General features: G+C 38.6%; 1 protein-coding gene across 7 annotated transcripts in view; it reads left to right on the top strand.

Moving 5' to 3' along the window:
• Positions 1-24,772, top strand: part of ryr3 (ryanodine receptor 3) — a 114,271-nt gene that overhangs the window by 6,414 nt on the left and 83,085 nt on the right. For 4 of the 7 annotated variants that reach the window (XM_086264734.1, XM_086264733.1, XM_086264735.1 and 1 more), the window contains 4 exons: positions 12,140-12,259; positions 16,470-16,574; positions 18,893-18,913; positions 23,038-23,112. In XM_086264734.1, the coding sequence (XP_086120860.1) occupies positions 12,140-12,259; positions 16,470-16,574; positions 18,893-18,913; positions 23,038-23,112 (321 nt within the window). Of the gene's footprint in view, positions 1-12,139; positions 12,260-16,469; positions 16,575-18,892; positions 18,914-23,037; positions 23,113-24,772 lie in introns of those variants that run through there. The other 3 variants (XM_086264738.1, XM_086264736.1, XM_086264737.1) reach the window with 1 other exon arrangement.

Genomic DNA, 24,772 nt, shown 5'->3' with positions numbered 1-24,772 from the left:
GGAGCTTTAAGTGTGCTGAGCATATAAGCATTTTTACAGGGACACCTTGGCATACAGTCAGTTGGGTGCCAAGTGCATTTTACAGTAATAATAAAGTTCAAGGACTCATTTCCACGTCATTTTAAATAAACAGAAATAGAAGTATTGTTTACATTACTGATCCCACCATTTAATAGCATTTTTAGATGTTCCACTGTTTTAGAAATAATTATTATGTTTGTCATGTCGCTAGTAATTCTCTCGTCATCGGTTTTTCAGTGAACTTCTATTTGTTGTGTGCATCCAGCCATGGCGGGTGCAGTGTAGAAATGACATCTTGCAGCAGGATGGATTTGGAATTCATGTCTAGCCTTTGTGCGGAGGGAGGTTTACCTTGTCTCAGACTGCTACTGATCTATGGCAAAACGCTTAAATGCTCAATGATTTTATCCTGTCACGTCTTCTATTGAGCCACAGCTGTCCAGTCTGTCAGAGGAATTAAAATTTGACCTTTGTGAAATGTGTTCTGAAGAAGCTGTATTTGCCCTAACATGTGTGAGGCTACAGTAGCATCAGAGCTAAAATTTGCATCAAATTTGACACACTCAGCGCTGACAGCATGTGGACTAATACACCTGATGCTATAGGCTAGGAGCTGAGTGCTTAGAGGGATAAAAGAAGGCTGAAGTCAGTCTCAGGTGAAAGTCTTCTCTTTACCTGATATCTGCAATTCTCTTCCTGTCTGGTTCTCAGTTCACGATCACACACATACACAATCTTCTCACAACCCACTACACTTTGCCTGTGTCCACTCTATCTCATCAGACAGGATGATAGACCGAGAGACTCCCCAGTTCCATCTCAAGCCCCCCCCCCCCCCGCGCGCGATTTTTCAGCGCTTCTGCTGAGGTGGACGTCTCGGCCTTGCACGCATGGTGGCCTCTATTATTTGAAGCTGCTCTAAAGCAATATGCATACAAACTAAGCCAAGAAAATCCAATTTGTTATGAGGACACCATATAAATCTTGGGGTCTGTGATCCATGGCAGTGTACCGCTGGGCAAAACCTACCTGAATGCAGAATTTTATTTCTTTTTCTTTTTCTTTTTAAATATAGAGCTTAGATGTGTGGTGCATTATTCATTTTGAGCCATGATGTTATCTCAGGTATTCACACAAACTTGCATATGAACACCTACACATATAAAAGACTAATATACATCCAAGTTAAGCGTGACAGTGACTGTACAATATAAAATGCATCTTCAATGACAAATCGGTGTGTAGCTCCTGAGGCCTGCGAGATTCCTGTTTTGTTTTTTTTGTTTTTAAACATGTGCTGAAGACATGTTTCATTTAAAAAAAAAAAAAAAAAAAAAAAAAAAAGACTTTCCTCAAGGATTCTCCAAGACTGTCAGATAAGTTCAAACTATATTTTGTGATATTTTCTTAAGGGTTAGTTTTTTTTTGTTTTGTTTTTTATGAAAATCCCCATGGCAGTAATTATAGATGACGACAACAAGAACAAAATAAATGATGTATTGATTATACATGACATCAGCGTTTCATTGTTTTGTACAAATGACAGAAGCTTAAATGAGTTTAATTGAGTATTATTTTACAAAAGTGCTTCAGTTTCCTCTGTAGTTTACTGAGTGTAAAAGCGATATTATAGAAGCGATTAAAATTAATCTTCCAGTCATGTCTTAAATCCAGACAGATCCGTTGTTTCTCTAGTGGAAAGAGAGAGATGGGGGAAAGTTTTCACCTTCAGCCACTTGAAGTGTTTGACAGATAAACTATAATGTTTTTCTTCTCTTTTTCACGGCTATGAATACTATTATAGATTTAAAACAATAAGCTCAGCATTATATGTAAAAACACCAAAAATGGATAGAGCACTCAAGCTTCAGACTTTGCTTTTTATACTCCTGTTACTATATCATGTTAGTGATATAGTAACAGGCACACAGCTTTGGCTGTGTAAACAGCTGCTCCACCCAGCTGCTGTTTAAACCCTCGGTTTGTGAGAGACAGCCAATCAGAAGAAAGTTGGCTTAATGAGAGGGTTGCGTTAAAGGTAGAGGATCTAAAGCAGATTATTACAGACAGATTGATTCATATCTTGTATATGACTCATACTCATAGTGGTTTACACATTTGATTGGCAAACAAAAGGTTCCTGCGGTGGGGGAACAAATCTTTTTGTTTTTGTTTGCATCAGGAAGGGCCTCTGGTCTAAAACATCTGTCGAGTCAAACATGCGGAGCTGCCTGCTGTGGACCCCTTGTGATAAGGGAGCAGCTGAAAGTAACTATATAATTACATCCAATATGGCACTTATGCATTCAAGAATTTAAAAAAATGACCTGGGCTTTCTATGAAGAGAATTTAAATTTATTTTATTTTATTTTATTTAAAAACTGGTATAATTGAATTGGAAACTATCTTGAATAAGTTGAATGCTGATTGGTTGTTTTTGCTGATTTTTGTTTCTGTACTTTGGGACTCGTTATTGTGCAGTATAACTCTTTCCTAATGTTGTGTCGGGCTGTAAAACTGAAACCCCATCTTGACCAGCTTTTCTTAAAAATAGCTGCTACCTGCAACAAAGGTTAAATATAAATGAAAAACAACACATTTGTCGAGTGTGAGAATTCCAGGGTTTTTTTTTTTTTTATAGACCAGTAGATGGTAGAGGAGAAAAAGGTGAAACTTAGAGTTAAATCAAAACCGACTGAGTTCAGGGCCCCGCTACACATTGTCAAGAGAAGTGAAATTAGACGAGTTACAGCAAGACTTGCCTGTCAAACAACAAGATGACTGAGAATTGACAGGAGGGCTGGAGCAGTAAGTGACTACACAGGAAGCATGACTGCAAAGGTCAATGTTTCTCCCTTATATTTAGGAAAAACACATTATGCTTTCTGTCAATATGAAATGTTAATAATTTACATAGCTAATAATTTACTGCTCAGCGACTATAAATTATTCTGTACTTTTTTTATGCTGAATGATTTTTGTTTGTGCTCTGAGGCTGAATGTGTGTTTTGTTAAGAGATTTATAAGTAAAGGGAGAAGGGAGGCTAGCTTTTGTTGTTAATGACTCAAAACATTGACTGACGGAGTGTAACAGCTACTGCTGCTCACACACAGACTTGTATAGATGATGAATTGTTATTCCAGGAGGGAGTGCTGTGGACTTCTGTGGAAGATTAAACATCTGGAATGAAAGGACATCTTTCTCCTTCTTGGACAATGCTGTCATTTATTTGTCTTTTGTTTTGTTTTTTAACAAAACACCTTAATTGTAATGAGTATGTTTTGCATGACAAGAATAAAGATTAAATAAATGTAAGATCAAATCAATAACTGGATTCCAGGTTTTATACTTGTGTGAGATTCAAGGATGGAGCGATTTCATGAATCTTAAAGCCAAATAGCTTTTCAGGTGTGAATGGTGTTATACCATCATGTTTTTTTTTGTTTGTTTTTTTGTTTGTTTGTTTTTGCTTTGTTTGAGTTGGGCGTACTGTAATTTGAGCATTTATATAATTTTAAAGATTTTTTTTTTACCTTAAGTATCAAGACAGTCAAGAATGAATTGGGCTTCAATTCATCATTTATTCCTTAAGATAGACCAACTAAAGACTGAGAAGCTACAGATATAACATTGCAGCTGACTGTTCTGCTAAAGTTCAGTTTGTCTCAAACAAAAATTGAGGCAGAGCAGAAAACAGGCTGTGGCCTAATCTGACGTACCTCGCCCATTAACCAGAAACACTGAGTCTTTGACTTGGGTCATTAGCTCTCATTCAGTGCAGAAGATTATTTCTACCTTCAGGGGCATCTTGGCTTTTGAAAAATGCTCATAAAGCTACAGTAAAATGTCAGATTACTAATTTATCAGGTTTTCAGTACTCCTGTCTTCTTCAAGTACTATTTCTCACTGCTACTACAGTCTGTCAGGCTTTTCTCTTATCATTTTCTTTTTACCCAAGGCACTTCAAGGTTATAAAAAAATTAACATAAGGTTGTGAGATTGTGAAAAATATCCTCACTTATAGTGAAGTTCTTGGAGTTGACTGATCAGTCATGAATGAATGAAATTTTTAGATCTGAAAAGCAGTTGTTTATGAAAAAATCTTGTTTTTCCATATTAGAAACTTAGATATCAGATCCATATCAGATGGGCATCAACATCAATGTATATCAAGCTTATCAGGTTGTAGTTCTCACACATCTACACTGTTTCTGCTTTGCTCTCCATGTTGTTAGCTAAGCTTCACTGAAAACTCGTAGCTCAATCTGTACTTAGCACCCTGCCTGACATTTATGAGAAACATGACTCCCGAGCAGACAGGGCAATTTTGACAGACTACCCACTGAGGCAGTGTGAACAAGGAGACGAATGTGCTGGGATTTCCTTGATTTCCTTACATTTCTAACCACCAAAGCCTGTCTGTGTTGATCTCCACTGAACGTGTGCAAAGCCTGCATATCAAAATAGAAACACTGAGGGATTGAACAGATTCACCTTTTCTCAAGTTCACATTGGTGGCAGCGCCGGGCGAGTTGTGGGAGTTTATTTGGTATGCTGGAGCATGGGGAGTTCTCGGGTGTCAGTTGGTGGATGCATCAGGCAGCGCACACACGCCCACCTGTTGCTGTCTGTTGAGCCAGGCTGGCTGTTCAGTTATTGAAGTAGAAGAAGAAAAAGAGTGTAGGAAATGCTGCAAGTCTGATAGAGAGTCAACACAGTTCCAGTGGTCATACAAGGAAATCTCTAACCAGTGTAAGAAACGATTTTGTATTCTTTAGATTGGAGATGTGTCAAACTCACAGGATTCAGAGGACGGGTGGGGTTGGTTTCGGTGTGGGCAGGGTCAAGTTCCCGCTCTACACTTGAAAGCTGAGGAATCAGCCACCCAACCCTCATTTACCTCCTCCTGCTACAGGACAGGGCCCTATACATAGTAATGATGCTGGTCTTTAGCTGTCTAGCAGATGGTCACGCTGTTTCTACAGGGATCACTTTGCCTTAGATTCACCAGATTCTCTGGCTTGGAATCAAGTCAAGAGTGCAGAGACAGACAGAAAGTGTCTTAAAGTGTCTTGGCTGTGGCCACACATGGCCATTTCATTACTTTTGGGAAACTGATCATAGAGATGGGATTTTTATGGGAGAAATTCACTCCTTACAGTGTCCCCTGTGGTTGTTTTTATTTAGAACCATCGTCCATTCTGCTCTTCCTCCTGTTGCTTCACACTGCTCAGATGACAGTTTGTCATCCAGTTTATGCAGATTCCTGATCTCAGTGCAACTCTGACCACTTCTGGTTCTAAAGCAACACTATCAAAGTGAAGCTGGCTCTGGAAGACACTGTGGTTGTCTGATTTTATTGATTTCAAATATGCACAAATCCGTAATAGTTGTCCAGTCTTCAGTGAAGGAGTTTCAACTTGTATTGCAACTTTTTCCTACTAACAAACAGAAAATTTCACTAAAAAGCCATCTGTGATTTGGTCATAGTCAAGTCACCCTAGGGTAAATATAGTATGCTGGTAATGGTGCCAGGCCCCATTACTTTCACAAGGCCACCAGAATTCCAAACAGCTGAAAAGAAAGAGCCGTATTTACTTGATTTTAAAGAGGTGACAAGTCTTGGGTCATCCTGTGGCCGTATTGAGTTTCTCCATCTGTAGCCTGTAAGAGCAAACTGTGTTTCCTCCATCACACTACTAGAAAGAAAGCTGCAGCATTGATTCTGAGGCAATACTGATGCTTTCTGCTATCAGTAATCACCTCCCTGAAGCCCACACTTGGATTGTGGGTTTTTAAAATGATGCCCATATGCGGTACTGTGCCAGTTTTACCACCTACTTATTTCACCATGACATTTCACTGGATTGTTTCACTTGGATCATATAGAACGACCAAAATATATTTTTAAAACCACAACTTTGTTTTTTTTTTTTTAAATGCTTCTTAAAAATCCAATTGTTAGTTTCTTTATCCATTAGAATAGAATAGAATTCAACTTTATTGTCATTGCACATGCACAGGTACAGGGCAACGAAATGCAGTTTGCATCCATCCAGAAGTGCTTTAGTGATATAGATATATTACAATATATATTAGCAATAATATAGATATGTGAGTATATTACAGAAATGGGTCTATTATGGTATGTTATAATGTACACGGTATGAAGTATGTTGTGAATATTCTATAACTATAAGTATGTACAGGCTGTAGTGAGTACAAGCTATGTACAGGATATGAACAGGATATAAATATGAAAAACTATACAGAATATGAAATAAATAACTTTACAGAATCTGGGATATACAGCTATACAGAAATGGGAACTATGCAAGTTGTAAACAGTTGTAGGATTAAAAATTATCGAATGTACAGAATGATTATTTACACAGAGCTATACAGTAGTGCAGTTAAGATAAGTGAGGGTGTAGATAGTTTCTACAGAGGCTATATAAAGTGCTAGTGGTTGTGAGTGGTGGTTCAGTCCATGTTATTATTGTGTTTGAGGGTACAGTTGTCCATTGTGGGTGTGTGTATGTTCAGTCCATGAGTTTAACGTGGGTCAGATGTCAGGAGGCAGAGTTCAGGAGTCTGACAGCTGTGGGGAAGAAGCTGTTCCGGTACCTGGTGGTCTTAGTCCGGAGGCTCCTGTGGCACCTCCCAGAGGGCAGGAGGGTGAAGAGTCCATGTGATGGGTGACTGGGGTCTTTGATGATTTTCCCAGCCCTTTTCAGACACCGCTTCCTGTAGATGTCTTTTATGGCGATGCGCTGGGCAGTTTTCACGACCCTCTGCAACGCCTTCCGGTCCGAGGCAGAGCAGTTCCCATACCAGACTGTTATACAGTTGGTCAGGATGCTCTCGATGGTGCAGCGATAGAAGTTCACCAGGATGTCTGAGGACAGGTGGTTCTTCCTCAGAGTCCTCAAGAAGAAGAGGCGCTGGTGAGCCTTCTTGACCAGCTTGGAGCAGTTGGTCGTCCAGGTGAGATCCTCAGAGATGTGGACTCCCAGGAACTTGAAGCAGCTCACACGCTCCACAGCCGTCCCCTTAATGTGGATGGGTGGATGTGGGTCAGCATTCCTCCTGTAGTCCACGATGAGCTCCTTGGTCTTCTCGGTGTTAAGCAGCAGGTTGTTTCTGTCGCACCACTCAGCCAGACGATCCACCTCCTCCCTGTAGGCGGCCTCATCGTTGTCACTGATGAGGCCAATCACCGTGGTGTCATCTGCAAACTTAATGATGGTGTTGGAACCATCAGCAGGTCTGCAGTCGTGGGTGAAGAGGGAGTAGAGGAAAGGGCTCATCACACAGCCTTGTGGTACACCGGTGTTCATTGTGATGGTAGATGAGCAGCGGTTATCCAGCCGGACATGTTGGGGGCGGTTGGTCAGGAAGTCCAGTAACCATTTGCAGATGAGGGAACTGATACCCAGGTCTGTCAGTTTCCTGATGAGTTGTGAGGGGTGGATTGTATTGAATGCTGAACTGAAGTCTATAAACAGCATTCTGGCGTAGGTGTTGTTGTTGTCCAGGTGTGAGAGGACAGAGTGCATTGCGATGGAGACTGCATCCTCTGTGCTCCTGTTCCGGCGGTATGCGAATTGGTGGGGGTCCAGGGTGGGGGGGAGACAGGATTTGAAGTGTGCTAGGACCAGTCGCTCTAAGCACTTAGTGATGATGGGGGTGAGTGCTACTGGGCGGTAATCATTGAGGCAAGATGGGTTGGAGTTTTTGGGTATCGGGACGATGGAGGTGGATTTGAAGCAGGCCGGTACCACAGCGTGGGCCAAGGACAGATTGAATATGTCTGTGAGCACTCCTGCAAGCTCCCCAGAACACGCTCTGAGAACACGCCCGGGGATGCCATCAGGGCCTGCAGCCTTGTGGACATTGATCCTGCTCAGCACCGCTCCTACATCGGTGGGAGAGAGAGTCATAGGTTAATTTCTGACATTGTTTTAGCTGTATTTCAGTAGTGGTGAGGCATTAGAAATTTGCTTTTCTTGTGTTTAAACTTAAAGTTGGTGAAATGTACTTGCTGCCACTTAAGGTCAACTAATCCAGTTGCTGCTCATGTGGATCAAAGCCTTCAGTAGGATTAAAGTCACTGGTCAGTCTTTCACAGGACCAGCAGCCAGAAGAGCGATGTTTGCCCTCATCAATATATATTGCACTGTGCAACAGTCTTGAACAACCCCTCATTTCTTTATGTTTTGCTTCCAAGGAGATAATTTATTGTATATTTTCATTCTTCAAACTAGTCTTGAGCTTTTTGAAGGTCTTTAACCCTTTCATGCATGAATTATGACAACCTCAAGCAGGATTTTTTTCTTAAGTTTTTTTTTTATTCATCTTTAGGCATGACAAAACTATTTTTGAACTTCATTTTTTAACATGTACTTTTCAGAGAGTTTCTTTTACATCCATTTAGGTGGACAACATATGTTTTGACTTATGAATTTGGTATTTCCAAGTATACCATCAACACTGACACAAATACAAGAAAACAGCCTTTGAATAGCTATCCACTGTAGTGACCACTATAAGTGAAAGGGTTAAAAAGTTGTTGTTGTTTTTTTTGGGGGGGGGGGGGGGATTTTGGGTGGTTTTTTTTTTTTTGTTTGTTTGTTTTTTTGTAGCTGACCATTTTCAGAGGAGTTATTTTGTTGTTGTTCTTTTGTTTTTCTTAAGCTGTTTAACCCTAACCTATGAATCATTCATGCACAAAAATGCACCTAACTCAAGGGATGGACCAGTGTTGTTTACACATAACAGACAACTTGGCAAAGAACCAATTTTAAATCGTGTCCTTAGGCACTTTATCACAAAAATACAATTTTTTTCCTTGAATCTTCAAAAAAATCTTCAAAGAAGCTATTTGGTTACATTTCAGCCAATGGTGCTGGAAATTCTCTCAATATTAATTGAAGTATGACTACAGAAAATAAATTCCAGGTTGTAATCCACCATAAGAAAAGCACATTAGTGGGAACAGTTTTGTTTTTTTAAGCATGACAAAGATCCCATATTTCCTATGCAATAACAGCTTATGTGGATAAACAAATACACAGCGGAAGAGTCTCAGTCATGGATTGGCCTCCTCAGAGCACAGACTTCAGCATTATTGAAGCAGTGTGGGATCACGTTCTCATGACAGGGAACAAATAAAAAGACTACTTAAATAAATTACAAAAAATATTGTCTAAGGGAGTTCAGACTGTGTTGAGGTTTAAGGACCAGATATTTATGTTCAAGCTTATTGGAATTGTTATTGCCTTATATACTGTATTTGCTGCTGATTGCTGTAGACTACCTGAAGAGCCTGTTCTAGCATTTGACACACTTTTTTCATGGTGGAAATTTGGAAGTAAAGACTCCTGGTATGCAACAACCGGTTTAATTGAACTGGAAAACTTTTAAGAAACAGCCAGGTGAACCGTTCTCCTGTTCATTTTATTTATGTATGTTTTTTTTTTTTTTTTTTTTAAAAAAGGTAAGTAAACTGGCTCTGGCCATGTATTTAGTATGCAGACAGACTATTGATTCATGCAAATCCAGACCTATTACTCCATTGGGTCCATCTTTGATATATGAATACCTCCTATATGTATGTAAAGAGATTCCAAACCATCTAGTGAACCCTCACGTTACATGTAGATGCCAGAAAGAGTAAGACTAATATGAAACACAGCTTGACTTTGAACCTTTACAACCTTGTTTTAACATTTTACGTCTGCTTAAAACAATTGACAGATTTGTCATTAGAGAAAATAGCTCCTGAAAGACGCATGCTTTCAGTTGTTTCCAATTCATTTTTATTCATAAAGCAGTGTGAAATTACCGACTGGAGACAATTTTCTCCTACATTGTAGGATTTGTATGAGCTGAAATTGAATGCTTTATGCATCAAGATTATTCGGCAATTAAAAACCCCACTTAAATGATTTTCCATGCTAGGGCTTTTATTTTGCAGTCACACCAAATTCCCTATGATTTAGGCTCCAATGTGCCATTATTTGAAATATTGTTAGGGTCTGTTATCTTGCCTCCTGAGTCTGTGGCTGCTGTACAGCCTGTATCTAAATCTATTGAATTAATACTGCTGTGAAGGAGGTGGGAGCCAGAACCATGGCAACCATCAGCTCAGATTAGTGTGGGATGTGAGCTGGCAGGAGACATGCACACACCACACATACTATACACTTGCATACGCAAACAAATCAATATCTGTGCATGCCTTGCCAAATAGAGCCTGCCCGCTCTCCACTCTAACAGATACAGATGTTCATTTGTTGTACTGATTGAGTTGAGGTCTGTCTTTATTTCACAGCGATACCAGAATCTGTGTAAATGGTTTAGAAATGATATCACTTCAAACTGGTTGCCCTCAGTACTTGATTAATGTAGTTTATCTCCTTTTCTGCTGTTGAATTGAACAAAAGGGATGCTCTAATGTAGTAGTCATCGGCAAGCTCCCAAACCCCCAAAACAACTGGACACTGGATACTGGACATCGGGCTGGTACTACCAGACTTAATAACAAGGAATATCCATTCAAAGTCAGTAAGAACCTACTGTTTTGCAGGAGCAACAGTCAGCAACATAATTAACAAGATCCCAAGTTTGTTGGATGAACATCCCACGGCTACATGGTGTGTTCTAACATCAGCAATCAGAGCTACTGAAACAGACTTTTACACGTCTCTTTAACTTACGTGAATATTGTTGTGAAAATCTTTCTAAAATTCCTGTTTTGTTCCAGTGTTGGTTGATAGTGTTGGTCAGTTCTCCAGATTCCTCTGGAAATACTTTAAAACTTCATCTTTGAGAAACTTTTTCAAGGAAGTGATAAAGTTCTGTTTTTGAAAATCACTAAGAATTCAGATATTTGCAAGACTTTTAAATTGCAATTAATTTTAGCTGGACTATTTTATATACACTTGTTATCTAACGCTATAGAGGTTGCGTTAGATAACAAGTGTAGCTATAATATTAGAATTTTTTTTCTTTTACTTTGATAAGCCATAGGGAGGTCTGCAGTAAACTGGCCACCTTAAACCCAAAGAAATCTAAGACCATCTTTCTTTACCTTAATGCCTATAAATCATATTCTTAATTTAACAGCCGCTACAAGCTACTTTTTGACCTTCCCCAAGGGACCCGTTTCTCCTCCTAAGATGGACCAGGGATATTTCATTTGTTAAGCAAATGTTTAAGACACTGCACTGTGGAGCCACTTAAGACTTGGTACAGGCAAAAATCCAGAAGTGTTGAATCCTGCACAGGTGCTCCTACTCCATAAATGTGGTAATAGTGATTTGAATAATTACCCCCAATACCCCCAATCTCAAAACTGTCTTGCCAAGCCAAAAACAAAGAAAAAAACTCATTACTTATTATTGCCAATGAATAACTTTATGATAGAATTCAGCAAATTTCTTCCAAGGATTTCAGGTCAAGTCCATTTACTCTTTATACAGGTGTTCCACAGGGACCCATTCTGGGACCTTTCTTATTCACCCTCTACAAAAACAATATTATCTCTGCCACCCAAAACTGTAATGTATATTTCTATGCAGATGACACTGTTTTATTCGCCACTGGCTGTTGATCTGGCCATTGAAAATATACAATCTCCTTTTGAAGCTTTTCAGAAATCTTTTATCACACATGAACTTGTTTTAAACTCTGGGAAAACTAAGTGCTTGCCATTTATAAGGACCCCTGAAAGTATCCAGCCTGTAGAGGCTAGATGTTAGACTCTCTTTTAAAACTCATGTGGAACACCTATCAGGAAAATTAAAGACAAAGATTGTATTCTTATATAAAAAAAAACAATTCTTTTTCTTTTTATTCACGAGTCTCAAGATCATTGTACATTTATCTACAATCCACAGTTTTGGCTGTGCTTGATTATGCTGGAATATGCTTCTAAATCCATCTAGAACCCTCTTGATTCTTTTGGCTATTGTTTGTTATAAAATATGTAGGTATGCTGTTCAAAATACTACCTCCTGCCCCTGCCTAACTGTCTGCAAGATATCTGGTTTTTATTTTGGGTGGATTAATTTAAGTACATTCTTGGCTTTAACCCTCCTTTTCTTCTGGCAGGACGATGAGGTGGTGCTCCAGAGTGTGGCCACCATCCAGAAGGAGCATCGTAAGTTCTGCCTGGCCGTCGAGGGACTTGGAAACCGTCTATGTTACCTGGAATCAACATCTGAAGCTAAGGTGAGGATGCCCAAAAGCTTTGTTTACTGTGCTACTGAAGAGCATAGCAAATCTGATGTTGTTTACATATGTTGATTGCATATTAAACTAAAATTCATAGCTACTTATATTCAGAGTTGCCTCCCAGTAGTTGACCTGTGCAATTGCCTTGTGATTGAAAGTGTTCGCCTACTTCAAACTGGTCTCCAACAGGAAAAAAAAATTTCAGTGTAGTTACTGGATTTTTCTTTCCACTGAAACGAGGCAGTTGAGGTCTCATTTTGACTGAGCCATCACGCAGGGCTGGAAACCAAGCAGCAACCCCCTGGAAAAATGTGTATTCCCTAGCCAGTTTCAATGCGGTGGCTGGAGGTTCCTGGTTATCGATATGTGAAAGTTGTCGCCCTCCCAAAAACCTCTTTCTGATTGCTTTAATTGCTAGTGAACTGCATGATCATCTATAGTTTACATGGAAAACACTGGCTTGTCTTCAAACACTTGCTAACTACTTGCCAAGCGGTAGTCCGGTTTCACTAGCATCGTGCTGTGACCAATTTAACTTTGTAACAGCAGGCAACCTCTGGCAACCACTTGCCAACTACTTGGGAAGTACATTTTCTACCTTAGCAGTAGATCGTTGCCAGGGGGTTGTGCTGTTATTGTCTGCATAATTTTTTTTTCCCCTTATTTTTCAAACAACAGAGGTTTTCATCCATTCTTTGAAAGGTGTATTCTTTATCATTAATTTAACAGACTATTTCAATAAATTTGTATAGTTTAGTTTTATACGAATAATTACTGCTTCGCACTTTCTGACTTAACATGGGACAAGTATTACAGCTGAATGATCAAAACATAAAAAAGCTAAATATTTTTTCAGATTAGTTTAGCTTCTAGATTCAAGTAAAATTTGTTATTAGTGAACAGCCAGAAGTTTTAAGAGGCTGTAAGAAGCTGTTTTCTTGATTTAGCGGCATATTAAGGTTTTGGAAAACCTCATATCTAATGTTCAGTAGTCTTCAAATATATTCATCTGAGCAGCTTGCTTTCTTGAAATTGCTTCAGATAAGAATATTCTGACACAATTACACATATTCTCTCTTTTATTGTTTAAGAAAACTCATCTAATGGGATTAATCATACAGGCAGTTGTTCAACACCAATAGCGCTCTGTTGGCATCTCAGTTTTCTTGTCTTACATTATCATCGAGCAATTAAGCCGAGAACTGTTACTCACTGGACATTTTCTGGTTTTCTGACCATTCTCTGAAAATCCTAGGAGTCGTTGTATGGGAAAATCCAAATTCTGAAATGCCAAAAACTATTCCACATACATTCAAAATAACTTAAATCAAGTTTCCTCTACATTCTGATACTCACTTGGAACTTTAGTAGATCACCTTGACCCTGTCCGCCTGGCTAAATGCTTAATAAGTTGTTATGTCATTGTGTTAACAAGCAGTTGAACAGCTTTAACTAATGAAGTGGCCATTAGTTGTATCCGATGGCCACACAAACCTGGCTCTGCGGTGTTTTTTATGAGATGTGCATATTGGAGGTTTTAATTGGGCCACTGAGCATTATGACTTTGAATAAATTTTCTGGACCTGTGGGTATATTTTTGCTCACTCACCTGAAACTGTTGAGCTGGAGGGCAGCACCTGCAGAGCTCTAGACAGACTGTCATGAGCACCTTTCACCTTGGGATCAGTGACAATGCTTCTGGCCTCCTTGAGTGTGAAATGTGGTCGAGAATTAAGGCCGATAGCTGTGATTTTGCACGAAGTCTGCTAGCTTATCTCAGGTGTTGACACCTCCATTTCCAAGACTCTAACGAAGCCTGGCTGCTTACCAGTGCCAGAGAAAAGGCCAAAGTGAAACAACGGCTTTTGAGACAATGTTTTAAATATAATGTTTGCATTAATATGTGATATTATAAGCAATACTTCAGATACATTGAAAGCTTGTGTTATTTTATTTTTTTTAGCCACCATTCTTATAAACAAAGAAACAAAATCTGGTTCTTAAGGTTGTTGTTGTATGAGATACTATAGTCAGACTTACAAAGACCATGACTATTAGTAAGCTACATTTTGAAATATGACCAGATATATCAAATAAAATGAAGTGACTTGACAATAGAATCACTATTGTAGTTGGATCTCTTCTGAATAGTTTTCATAAGAAATGGTATTCTTATGGAAAATCCTGTTCCTAAAGGATTATTTTACCCATTTTTATTGAGCGAAGCTCGCTCTGGAGGGCACGAAAGACATGAAACTTTCTAAAGGTGAATGTGACCACAGTGAGACACAGTGTCTGCTCTGCCCAGACCAGTCGGCGTGATCAGAGTGTCTTCCCAAGCCTGGAAGAAGTATGATAATTGGAAAATTGGTGGTGAATAATTCATAAGAGGTGCAAGGTTTGCAGCAGGTTGCGAGTTAGCACTGTAGAAGGTCGCATGACACCACAGGTGTAGCTGCATCGTGTCAAGACAAAACTCAATTTTAAAGTGAGCCTTTCTCAGTTTTATGTTCTTTGGGGTTTCTAGCCTTTAATAAAATGTTTTTTCATAACATAGCAAATGTGGACATCTTATCCTAATGTGCATGAAGGTAAAGAGAACCATAAATATCTGAGTGGACAGCAATTGTGTGCAGGTTGTTGGTTTTGGGACGCAATGAGACGGTTGCATACACAGACACCCTGTGGCTTTAGAGGTTCTTGTGCATGTTTGTGTTAAGTTGCACGGCAGCCCCATCCTCATTATCACCCAGCAGCCCTCCCCTCTGCTCACATTTCTCACCTCACTGGAGCGGTCGAGGGTCAGACGGTTGTGTTACTCACTAAGGGCAATCACCCAGTACCTTAAATCACTGCTTGTAATCTTCTTTGCTGGAAAGAGATGGACATGATATATGATAGTCATGTTGGGTGAAGGTGACTGTTATGAAATGGAAATAAATCTGGGAGACACTGACTTAGAGCTATTTTGTTTTTGTACTTACTGTTTAACATGTCTTGTGGCCAGTGTAATGTTAATCAACAGTGCCATCTAGCAAATCACAAAGTATATATATATTTTTTTACTTTCACAAACAGATGCTAATGAATGGGCCAGCTTTAGTACTGCCTTTGAGCTACAAGTAATTTGGAGTACATATTATATATCTTTAAATGTCTTATTTTGTTCTCGAAGACCATCGCTATGAAATTTTTGAATAAACTTTGTATTTTTTTCACAATCATCCCAGGACCACATAACGCCCTGTTGTTGAAAAACTTTCATCACTGAATAATTTATAGAAGGCAGTTATTACTAAATTAACTGAAGCATAGCAAATGTGCTCTTCACTCTAAAAGCCAAATCTGATGCCTATTACAACAGAGTCAAACAACCCTGAGCCTTGAGGAATAAGGTCTAGCCAGACTAATAACTGGTCATTGTAGCTCCAGGCTGCACAGTTCCTCATAATCCCAGGATGGCAAAGAAGATGTGAGTTATTAGAATTATTTATGAGTGCCAGGAGTTTATATATTTCACTTGATTTGGTCTAAGATAAGGGCTTGCAACTAATTCAGTAACCATTTGTTTCTGTAAACAATTCTGCAATGTCGATCACATGTGCTTAAATAAATCAGTATATTTCAGCTCAAAGTAAGGTTAACATACATATTAACACCGCATGTTAAAAATTTGTATCTAAAATCGAATACACAAATGTAATTTCAATGCCCCTATGCTATTTAACCAGTATCATATGTATCATATTTATCCTCATATTTAGTTGCTGGTTTTGGATTAAAGCTACGTCACACTGTGACATTTATGTAGGCCAGCGGTTTGTTTGGATGGTGCACATCATCCGAATTATTAAATACATTTATAGAATAAGTTTCACAGTCAGTACGAGGTTTCTTCAAAGGTTGTGTCTCTGAACTTTTGAGTCTCAAGTTCTTTTTATATCAACCTATTTTCATCTCTGGAAAAAAAGTACTCCAGATTAGGGAAGCTGGGTGCAGAGGCCCTGCAGATGACATGAAAGGAAATTCTAGGAGGGTAAACTTTGTTCACATTTTTATTTATTTATTTTATTTTTGTACTGAGAAGAGTCTGATTTTGCTCAAAATACCTACATTCTCCAACTTTGATTTTGTTCCTCCTGAGCTTTTGTCCTTTCCTCATTCCCTGCACGCTAATTTTTTATTTTTCTTTTACTCTGTCATGCAGTATGTTCCTCCGGACCTTTGTGTCTGTAACTTTGTGCTGGAGCAGTCACTGTCAGTGCGAGCCCTGCAGGAGATGCTGGCTAACACTGGGCAGAGCAGCGAAGGGGTGAGTACATTCCTCCTCCCCACTGATGCCCCCTTGTTCTCTATCTAATGCATACAAACACACTCAAATGCTTGCAAGACAAACACATTCATGCACACAAACCTAAATTAATCAGTCTGTAATCTATCATTAATAGTCTGTTGTAAGATGAGCTTGAGCTTTTTTTTCTTTTCTTAACAGTAAACGTCTTGGTATTTAATAAGGCATAATATCAGTGTAAATTAACAATATTCTTCATTCCCTTTTCAAGCTAACACAATTTACCTTATTGTTATTTATAGTTAATCAACTTTAAAAGCTGGCCCTCACAGTCAGAGCAGTCAAAGTACTGGAAATATAAATACATGAAATCTACTTCAAGGGGCTTCTCACTTCAAACACTGGAATTTTTTGCAGGCCTCCCAGTCAAGGCTAATTCCAACCTTTACACCTATTTAAAGGCTGATTTTGAACATCAAATGAAAATCCAGCTGGTCAATGACAGACATTAATAGGCATAACAGAACCTGATCTGACCAACTAAACTAACAGAACTCCATGTTTGTGAAAGCTACCGGGATATTTGTTTTATGGCTGCGTATGCTTTATGCAGTTAGTATTTAGCTATAGTCATTAGTCATTATAGTCACAGTAGCTGTGATAATTAACATCAGCACACAAAGGAACATGACACAAGTAACTGTCCCATTTGGGTCATTACATCTTTTTTGTTGTCTGGTTGTGTCTGAGGGGTTCGAATTAAAATGTGTATGTTTGTTTTTGGTTTTTTTTGCTTGCTTTGATTGAAGCTTTTTTTTCTTTCAGCTGGTCAGCTTTTAGTTCCTTATGGGAAAGGTTTAAAGTGTAAAACTTTGAGAACATAATTTAGAACAGAGTGGTATGAATGGGGGGAAATAAGCTTGCTTTAACCATGACATCAAACACAGCTGCCTGAAATGTCAGTCCAAACTGAAAAAGGTTTATTTGTTAATGACAACTCCTGAGTAACTGTGTCTATATTTGAAACTTGAGCAGATTTTTAACTTTTTAAAGTTACAGTGGTAAAAATCAATAAGTAGCTTCAATCAAATCCCAGTAGCATTTAGACCAGACCAGACCAGACCTAGCAATGCTCTGAACTATTTTAACACTGAGAACTGTAATTGAATTCTAAGCAGAACCTGTCTCCCTTCATTCTCTGTAATACATTCCTGATAAGAGATAAATAAAGGTCACTGAGGGTGAAAGAAAGGGGGGAAATTATCTGTGAGTGCACTGCTGCATCCACCACATCCTCTCTTGATTTACACCACAGTGTGAGCCTCTCCCTCCCATCACTGCACCAGCTTACATGACATGTTTATTAGAGCAGGTAAGTAATATTGGATATGACAGATTCTCTGTAGTGCCATGGGGGTGTCATCGATCGCACGGAAGCCCTCCAGCGGGCTGGATGTGGTTTGTAAACCAGTCAGATGTCCATATTCACTCATGCTGCTGTGCTCTAAGAGAGCCATTTCATGTTTCATTTATTCTCATCACCCAGCACTTCTAGCACACATTATAGATTTAATAAAGCGAGGTCAGGCGATGGGTAGCGCTTGATACACCCTTGTTTACTCTAAATTTCTTCTGGGAAAAACAAAGAGAAAACAGTGCTCTAGTATTTAAATTTGGACAAACACCCACATACAAAAAAATGTTGTGCTTGTGTAATTGTTTGTATTTTTTTAGTCACTGTTCCTACTCAGTACACATGGTCTGTTCTTAGTTAGAAAGCATTCCTCAGGTGACGCATTCAGTTATTATTATGAGTTAAAACTTTGGATAGACCACTGGTACTGTAGGAATAGAGATGACAAAGCGATGGTAGCATGAATCATTGTGCAGTACAACTGTGGCAATTACAGGAACCCGACCACTACAGGGCATCACAGTTGTTTGTAAGACAAGCTGAGTACAAAAGCTTACAATACTAATGCAAAATAGCCCAAGTGCTTAGTTGCTCTGCACAGCATAGGCCTCTGACACAGATGCTTCCCTAAGTGTCTTAGTTTGTAAACCACTTGGTTCCCCTCACTGGAAAATCAGCACTGCATTGTTATTAGCCTGGGTAGCAGATTTGTTTTGTGCTCAACAGTGCAGCATTGTTGGCTGGCCTTGTTTGGCAAGACAACATGATGTTGGCTAGAATACAAACTCTCTGGTAGCAAGGCTAATAAATCGCTGTACCTCCTCACACCACTATAATTCTCCCAATTTTTGCTCTCAACTTTGTATAATTGACTGCCATACATCCCGATAACACATTCTTTTTATTTGTATTTGTGTGTTATTAGAGCGCTGACCATGAAAAATGGGTAGGTCCATCAGTTTGTTCATCCATCATGTTGTCAGCGTGCATGACAGACGTACTTACTGGCAGTTAAATGGTTGAAACTTTAAGTGCTTTCACTTAAAGCAACGTCTATTTCTTGACTGTCTTGAAAGCTTTATTTGTCATGTATGTAGCTAGAAGACAGGTAGTATATTTTATACCACCATTATTATACCACTGGTGGTACATTTAAATGAATTTTCAATTAATAGAATTAAAAGGACACTTTTTTGGGGGGGATTGACATCCTCAAGATAGTAAATTAGGCTTTTTCCTCATCAGTGGTCAGACTAGTGTAGAGACAATTGATTAACTTGTCTCAGAGCTCTTATGGTAGTCTAGAAATAGACATCCATTGGTACTGTCAAACTGTGCTCATGATTAAAATGTCTTTGCCTGTATACCTTGTGTGTAAGCGCTTAAAAGTCTGCTAATCATTTGCTCAAGCATTTATTATCCCCGTTTGTTTTTTCATGGACTAAATTCAAGCCTTGATTTACAACTTGAAATATCTCTGCTAGATATCATAAATTTAGCTTACAAGTGGTATCCTTGGTCATTAATTTGTTTAATTTAGAAAACCCACATTTTGGCAGGAAACTCGCTTTGTGGTCTCGGTGTGCTTCTGTTTTCTCTGGGTTTGGTCTCTAACATCAATTGATTTCAAGAGTACTGACAAGAGGAAATGTCTTGAAATCAGTTTTGATTTCAGAGTCTTCACATGCACAGCTGTTGAGGATTATTCAGTGCACTTTTAATGTTTGGCATCAGATTACTGGATGAATGTTTTCATTATTATTATTGTTATTATTAACTACATGTCAAACATTGTACTTCACAATGCATATGATATTTAATGTGATTTTATTAAGTTAATGCAAAGCAAATTAAGCTGTATGTTATCCAGTGATTCGAAGGACAGCACATTAAATATGTACATGAAAGTCAATGTATCAGGTGGCACTTAGCAAATTAAACTGGGCTGAATTTTTTTTCCCCTCCTCCTTGGAAAATTGATTACTTTGCTTTTTCCCATCCTCAGGCCATTCCATATGAGATCAGACATTAACTGTACATTTAGGAAGATCCATTAGTCACAGTTTGCTATAAAACCTTCAGAAGCTTTACAGCAAGCCTTGGGGAAAAAATGGACAGTGATTAATTCTTGTAATTGTAAATGAGTATTGGCAATTGTACATACACATCACATTTTTAAATGCAAGCAAGAATATATTTGTGGGGATTATCTTAGTTACTCTAGGTATTAGGTTAGGTATAGTTGGTCAATAATTGATGAGCGTCCAGCAAAAAAGTAAGCATGGTAGAAAATGAAATCCTTGTAGTATGTGTTGCAGAAGCTGGTCATTGGTCAGAAAGGCAGATTTTACAGGATTTAATGTAAGCCTGTTCTTAAAAAAACACAAAACAAAAAGAACTTAGTTCCTGCTTACTTACCCTTTTAATTCCTATGGAAGCAGTAACAGCCAGGTACTGCTAATCAAATACAGCATATTAACTGATCTTCAGCAAGTTTGACCAGCTCTGTAAAAGAAGAAGTTCTGATAGTTTGCTGGTCTGGATTTTAACATATGCTCATAACCAGGAAAGGACATTTCAGCAAAGTCAACCCGAGGTCAAACTGTGCAAACTCTACAGGTCTCAGTTAGCATGTTAAAGTTGATGATGTGGCAATTAGAAAAAGACTGAACAAGTATGCCGTGTTTAGAGGGGTTGCCAGGAGAAATGAAAACATGGCAGCACCCTTTAGGTTTGCAAAGTTGAATCTGAACAAACCACTAGGCGTCTGGGAAATTGTCCTTTGGCTTGTCCTTTCGGTCATTATGCACAGCAAAAACACCTCATACCAACTGTCAGGCATGGCGGTGGAGCGGTAATGATCTTGGCTTGTTTTGCAGTCACAGGACCTGGGCACCTAGCAGTAAGAAAGTCAACCATGAAGTCCTCTGTTTACCAAAGGTTTGGTAGAGTAAAATATGAGAATATCTGTTTGAGAGCTAAAGGTTGGCTATAATTGGGTCATGACACAGGAAGACGGCGGCAAAGTCCAGACCTCAAACCCACTGAAATGCTGATGTTAAGAAAACTACAAATAAACACATTCCCACAAACCTCAATGACCTGAAGCAACATCGTAAAGAAAAGTGGGGCCAAAGTCCGTCCACAACAACGTAGGACACTGAAACTCATATATAAGTTGATTACTACAAGATACTGAAACATGGGATATGCTTTTCACCTATTACTTTAGCATTTTGGCTTCATACCCGAAACCGGTTTGGCTCAGATTTGTTTGTTTGTTTTGTTTTGTTTTTTAATGCCCTGATGAGTGAAACGTTAGAATTAAGGGGGCCTGCTTTTCTTTTATATTATATATAGTTATAAGAAGTACGGGCGATTTTGTGTGAATGAATTAGACTTTTATTCTGTACCATTTTCAGAAATTAGATTGGAGTGAGAAGAAAAATGTTTACCGAAGATTTCTTAAACTTGTTTTAGTCATCAATTCTATAAAACACCAAAATGATAAAATCACGCTACCTTTACTTTCCAGGAAGTGATTTCTGCAGATGTGAAAGTAACTGTTGGCGTTACTCCATAGAGTTATTTCAAAAAAATTCATGGAGTCCACATTAGTTCAAAATCATGAAATATGTTGCTCACTGCAACAGCATGGCAGTCTTTAGATTCAGAGACAATAAATGGTAGTATGAACAATTCATTGTCAGTTTTTACCTCTTTATTTCCATCTCTGACTAGAAGAAAAATACTTCAAATCACCACAATTATCCATAAGTATACAGCACACACACCCTTTATCCTTTTGCAACAAAATACGAGACAAAGTAAGCGAGACAAAATACTGTCTAGCAAATTTCATAAAACAGTACTAGCTATTCATGATACAGTGCTTATACACAGGAGGGGCACCACACCAAAGGTCACAGTTCCTGGCAGTGATGTGTCAGCATGACAGCAGGCCTGAAATACAGGCTGGCTCTCTCTCGGTATCCCCTCCCAGCTGTTGCTGGATACTCTCCCCCCCCCCCCCCCCTTTTTTTCTTTTTTCTTTTTCTTTTGATCGAACCTTCCATTTCCTTTTTCGTCTCACTTATTCAAGCCATCTGGGTGAGACTTTGAAGCCAAATGAGAATTGGCTAAGGGTCGTATTCAGGGGACCATTGGGAGTTCCCTTTAAGTTAATTTGAATGTAAACCTACCATTAAATACAAATTAATGTTGACAACTAGACTAGAGGGGAACCTCTATGCATTGCTTGAGTGGATGCAGGGCCTAATCATTGTTTGAACTGTAAAGAAATGTTAAATCCGAGTGGATACTCTAAATGTACTGTAGGTGAGAAGAAAGTGTCTGTTTACAGCTCTGATAATACGACTTTCAATACACGTGTGAGCTAAACTGTTTTAACATTTTGCAGTTTAAGGCCAAATTTGCTAATTACATTAAAGCAGGACCTTTAGAAATTAACAAGAACCTTCTCGTGCGTGTACGTATGAATCTTTGAGTTTGATTTAATTAATTCATTTAAATGTGAGCTGACTCCATGAATGCCAGAACCTTGCTTGTGCAGACCTGGTTTAGTTATTGCTGCTTATGGCCATCTTCTTTTTTGTTTTTATTCTGCTGCTAGAGGTTGATTAAAAAGGTAAGAAGCAATTTCTTTATTCACCATGATGATAAAGGATCCACTCTTTTTTTTTTTTTTTTGCTCATCTGTTTCCTCACATTTCCTCAGGTGTTTTGCTACCAAACCTCACAGTTATTCTTGTTTGTCACAAGAATGAGCAAGTTGTCTACTGAGTGTGATACTATCTGTGTGTTTGTTTGACTGTGAATGGAGTTTTTTGTGTTCCTCTTTTTCTCTTTGCCGCTTGCACTTGGAATGGTGATCTTCAGTAAAGGATATTTGATCCAGGACGTCCCATGCTTTGCTCGCACAGAGCGTAAAGCCACTCGCACTTTAATAACTGATGCAGAAGTAAAGTGGGAGATACTAACCTGTCAGGGTTCAGAGGTCAGGAGTGTTAGGGTATGATAATAATCTATTACCTGTTTATTTCCTGGCAGGCAGGTCAGGGGGGTGGACACCGGACCCTGCTCTACGGTCACGCCATCCTCCTACGCCACTCCTTCAGTGGCATGGTGAGTATTAATGTGCAAGAATGACAGAAAGTTAAAAGGGACAAGGATTTTCCTAGCTCACCATGGGGTCTGTTTATCAAGTATGCACGAGTTAACATAATTGGTCTTCATGTGGGAAAAGCAAAGTCTGTTACATTATTGATGACAGTTGCTTTTTTTTATATTATTTGTTCCCATTTGATGAGAAAGAAACCAAAAAATGAGTATATAAGACTCCAATTAATATGTAAAGTAAATGTATTATTATGTTGGAGATTTTCTTTTAGATCTACCTAAAAAGAATCTTTAATGAAAAAGCCCTGGTGTTTAAAAATATTAGAACCATGACGTGATTGTGAAGTCTTCAGTTGCTTTTGATTGAACTGAAGTTGGAAAAACATAATCTGCAATTCACACAATTCTTTGTAAAAGTCTTGAGCCACCACTTGTTTCTTTTTATTTCATTTCCAAAAAGAAAGACTGTCTTTTTTCTATAGTGGTCTTGAACAATAGTTCTTAAAGCTTTCTGGAGATCTTTCAAATATTTTCTTTGGACTTTAGCTGCTTTGTCACCCATTTTCAGTCCAGTCCTTGAACCTTATACTTTCAGAAGAATGACCTACAGTATGATTTCAACATAAGAAGCCACCTAACTCAAGTGATGAACCAGTTTTGCATCTGCACATAACACAACTTGGTAAAGAACCAATTTTAAATTGTATCTTTACATACGTTGTTACTAATGGCCTGTTGGAAAAATACACTTTTTTTTTTTTTTGCTAAATCTACAAAAATAAAAAAAACAACAGTAACACAGTTTGGCAGAGATTAAATGGTATTTTTTGCACTAAGGTCACCAAGAGAGGTGTTGCCTTAGGAGTACCTTTGCATGATGTGTAGTCCTTAAAAAGTTTAAGGAATATGGATAAGTGGAAGATGAACTTATCAGGAGTAAACAAAACACAAATCTACAGCAGATGAACAGGATCTGCATGTATCTGTCCTTTTAAAAAAATCAACAAAGAGCTGACAAGAGACCTGATATATGGCTCTGACCTGTCAGTTAATCCACATACTGTTCACCGACACTTGGAGCAACGATTCTGGATTTTACAGTATTGTTTTAATATGTATTAGAAGAGGTCAGAAAAGAAGTACAGTAGTGAGTGTCTACAACCATTTGTAGAACATGATGGAGTCTCTAACATAGTTTGGGGTTACTTTTCATCCAGTGGGGTGTTCTTGTCAAATTTGATCAAATTAAGAACGAAGAAAGCACCATCAGATTTTGCTCGACCATCCAGTGCCATCTGGAAAACACTTTACTAGCAACTGCTTCATTTTTCAACATGACAAACATCCCAAACACATTGCCAGCGGAGGAAAAGCATGCATTAACTGCTAATGCAAAATGAACACTATCAGTCATGGACTGGCTTCCCCAGAGCTCAGACCTCAACATAATTGAAGCAGTGTGGGATCTTAATGGAGAACAGAACAAAAGGCAGCCAACATCGAAAGAGAAGCTTTGAATGTCCTTCGACCGTCTTCTAGAAGAATTTCTGAAGACTACTTGAAGAAAAGGCATGAAAGCTTGCCTAAGAGAGTTTAGGATAAGTTGAAGTATAAAGGTGACTTTCAAGCTTATTAGAATTGGACAAATTCTGTTTTGGTTTTATAT

Source organism: Aulonocara sp. 'chitande type north' Nkhata Bay, linkage group LG15 (genome assembly GCF_057382095.1).
Source record: "Aulonocara sp. 'chitande type north' Nkhata Bay isolate Kocher_YH1m ecotype deep benthic linkage group LG15, A_spYH_male_GT1.1, whole genome shotgun sequence".
Lineage (NCBI taxonomy): Eukaryota > Metazoa > Chordata > Actinopteri > Cichliformes > Cichlidae > Aulonocara > Aulonocara sp. 'chitande type north' Nkhata Bay.
The sequence above is the reverse complement of the archived record's forward strand: the minus strand, read 5'-3'. Positions and strand labels throughout refer to the sequence as shown.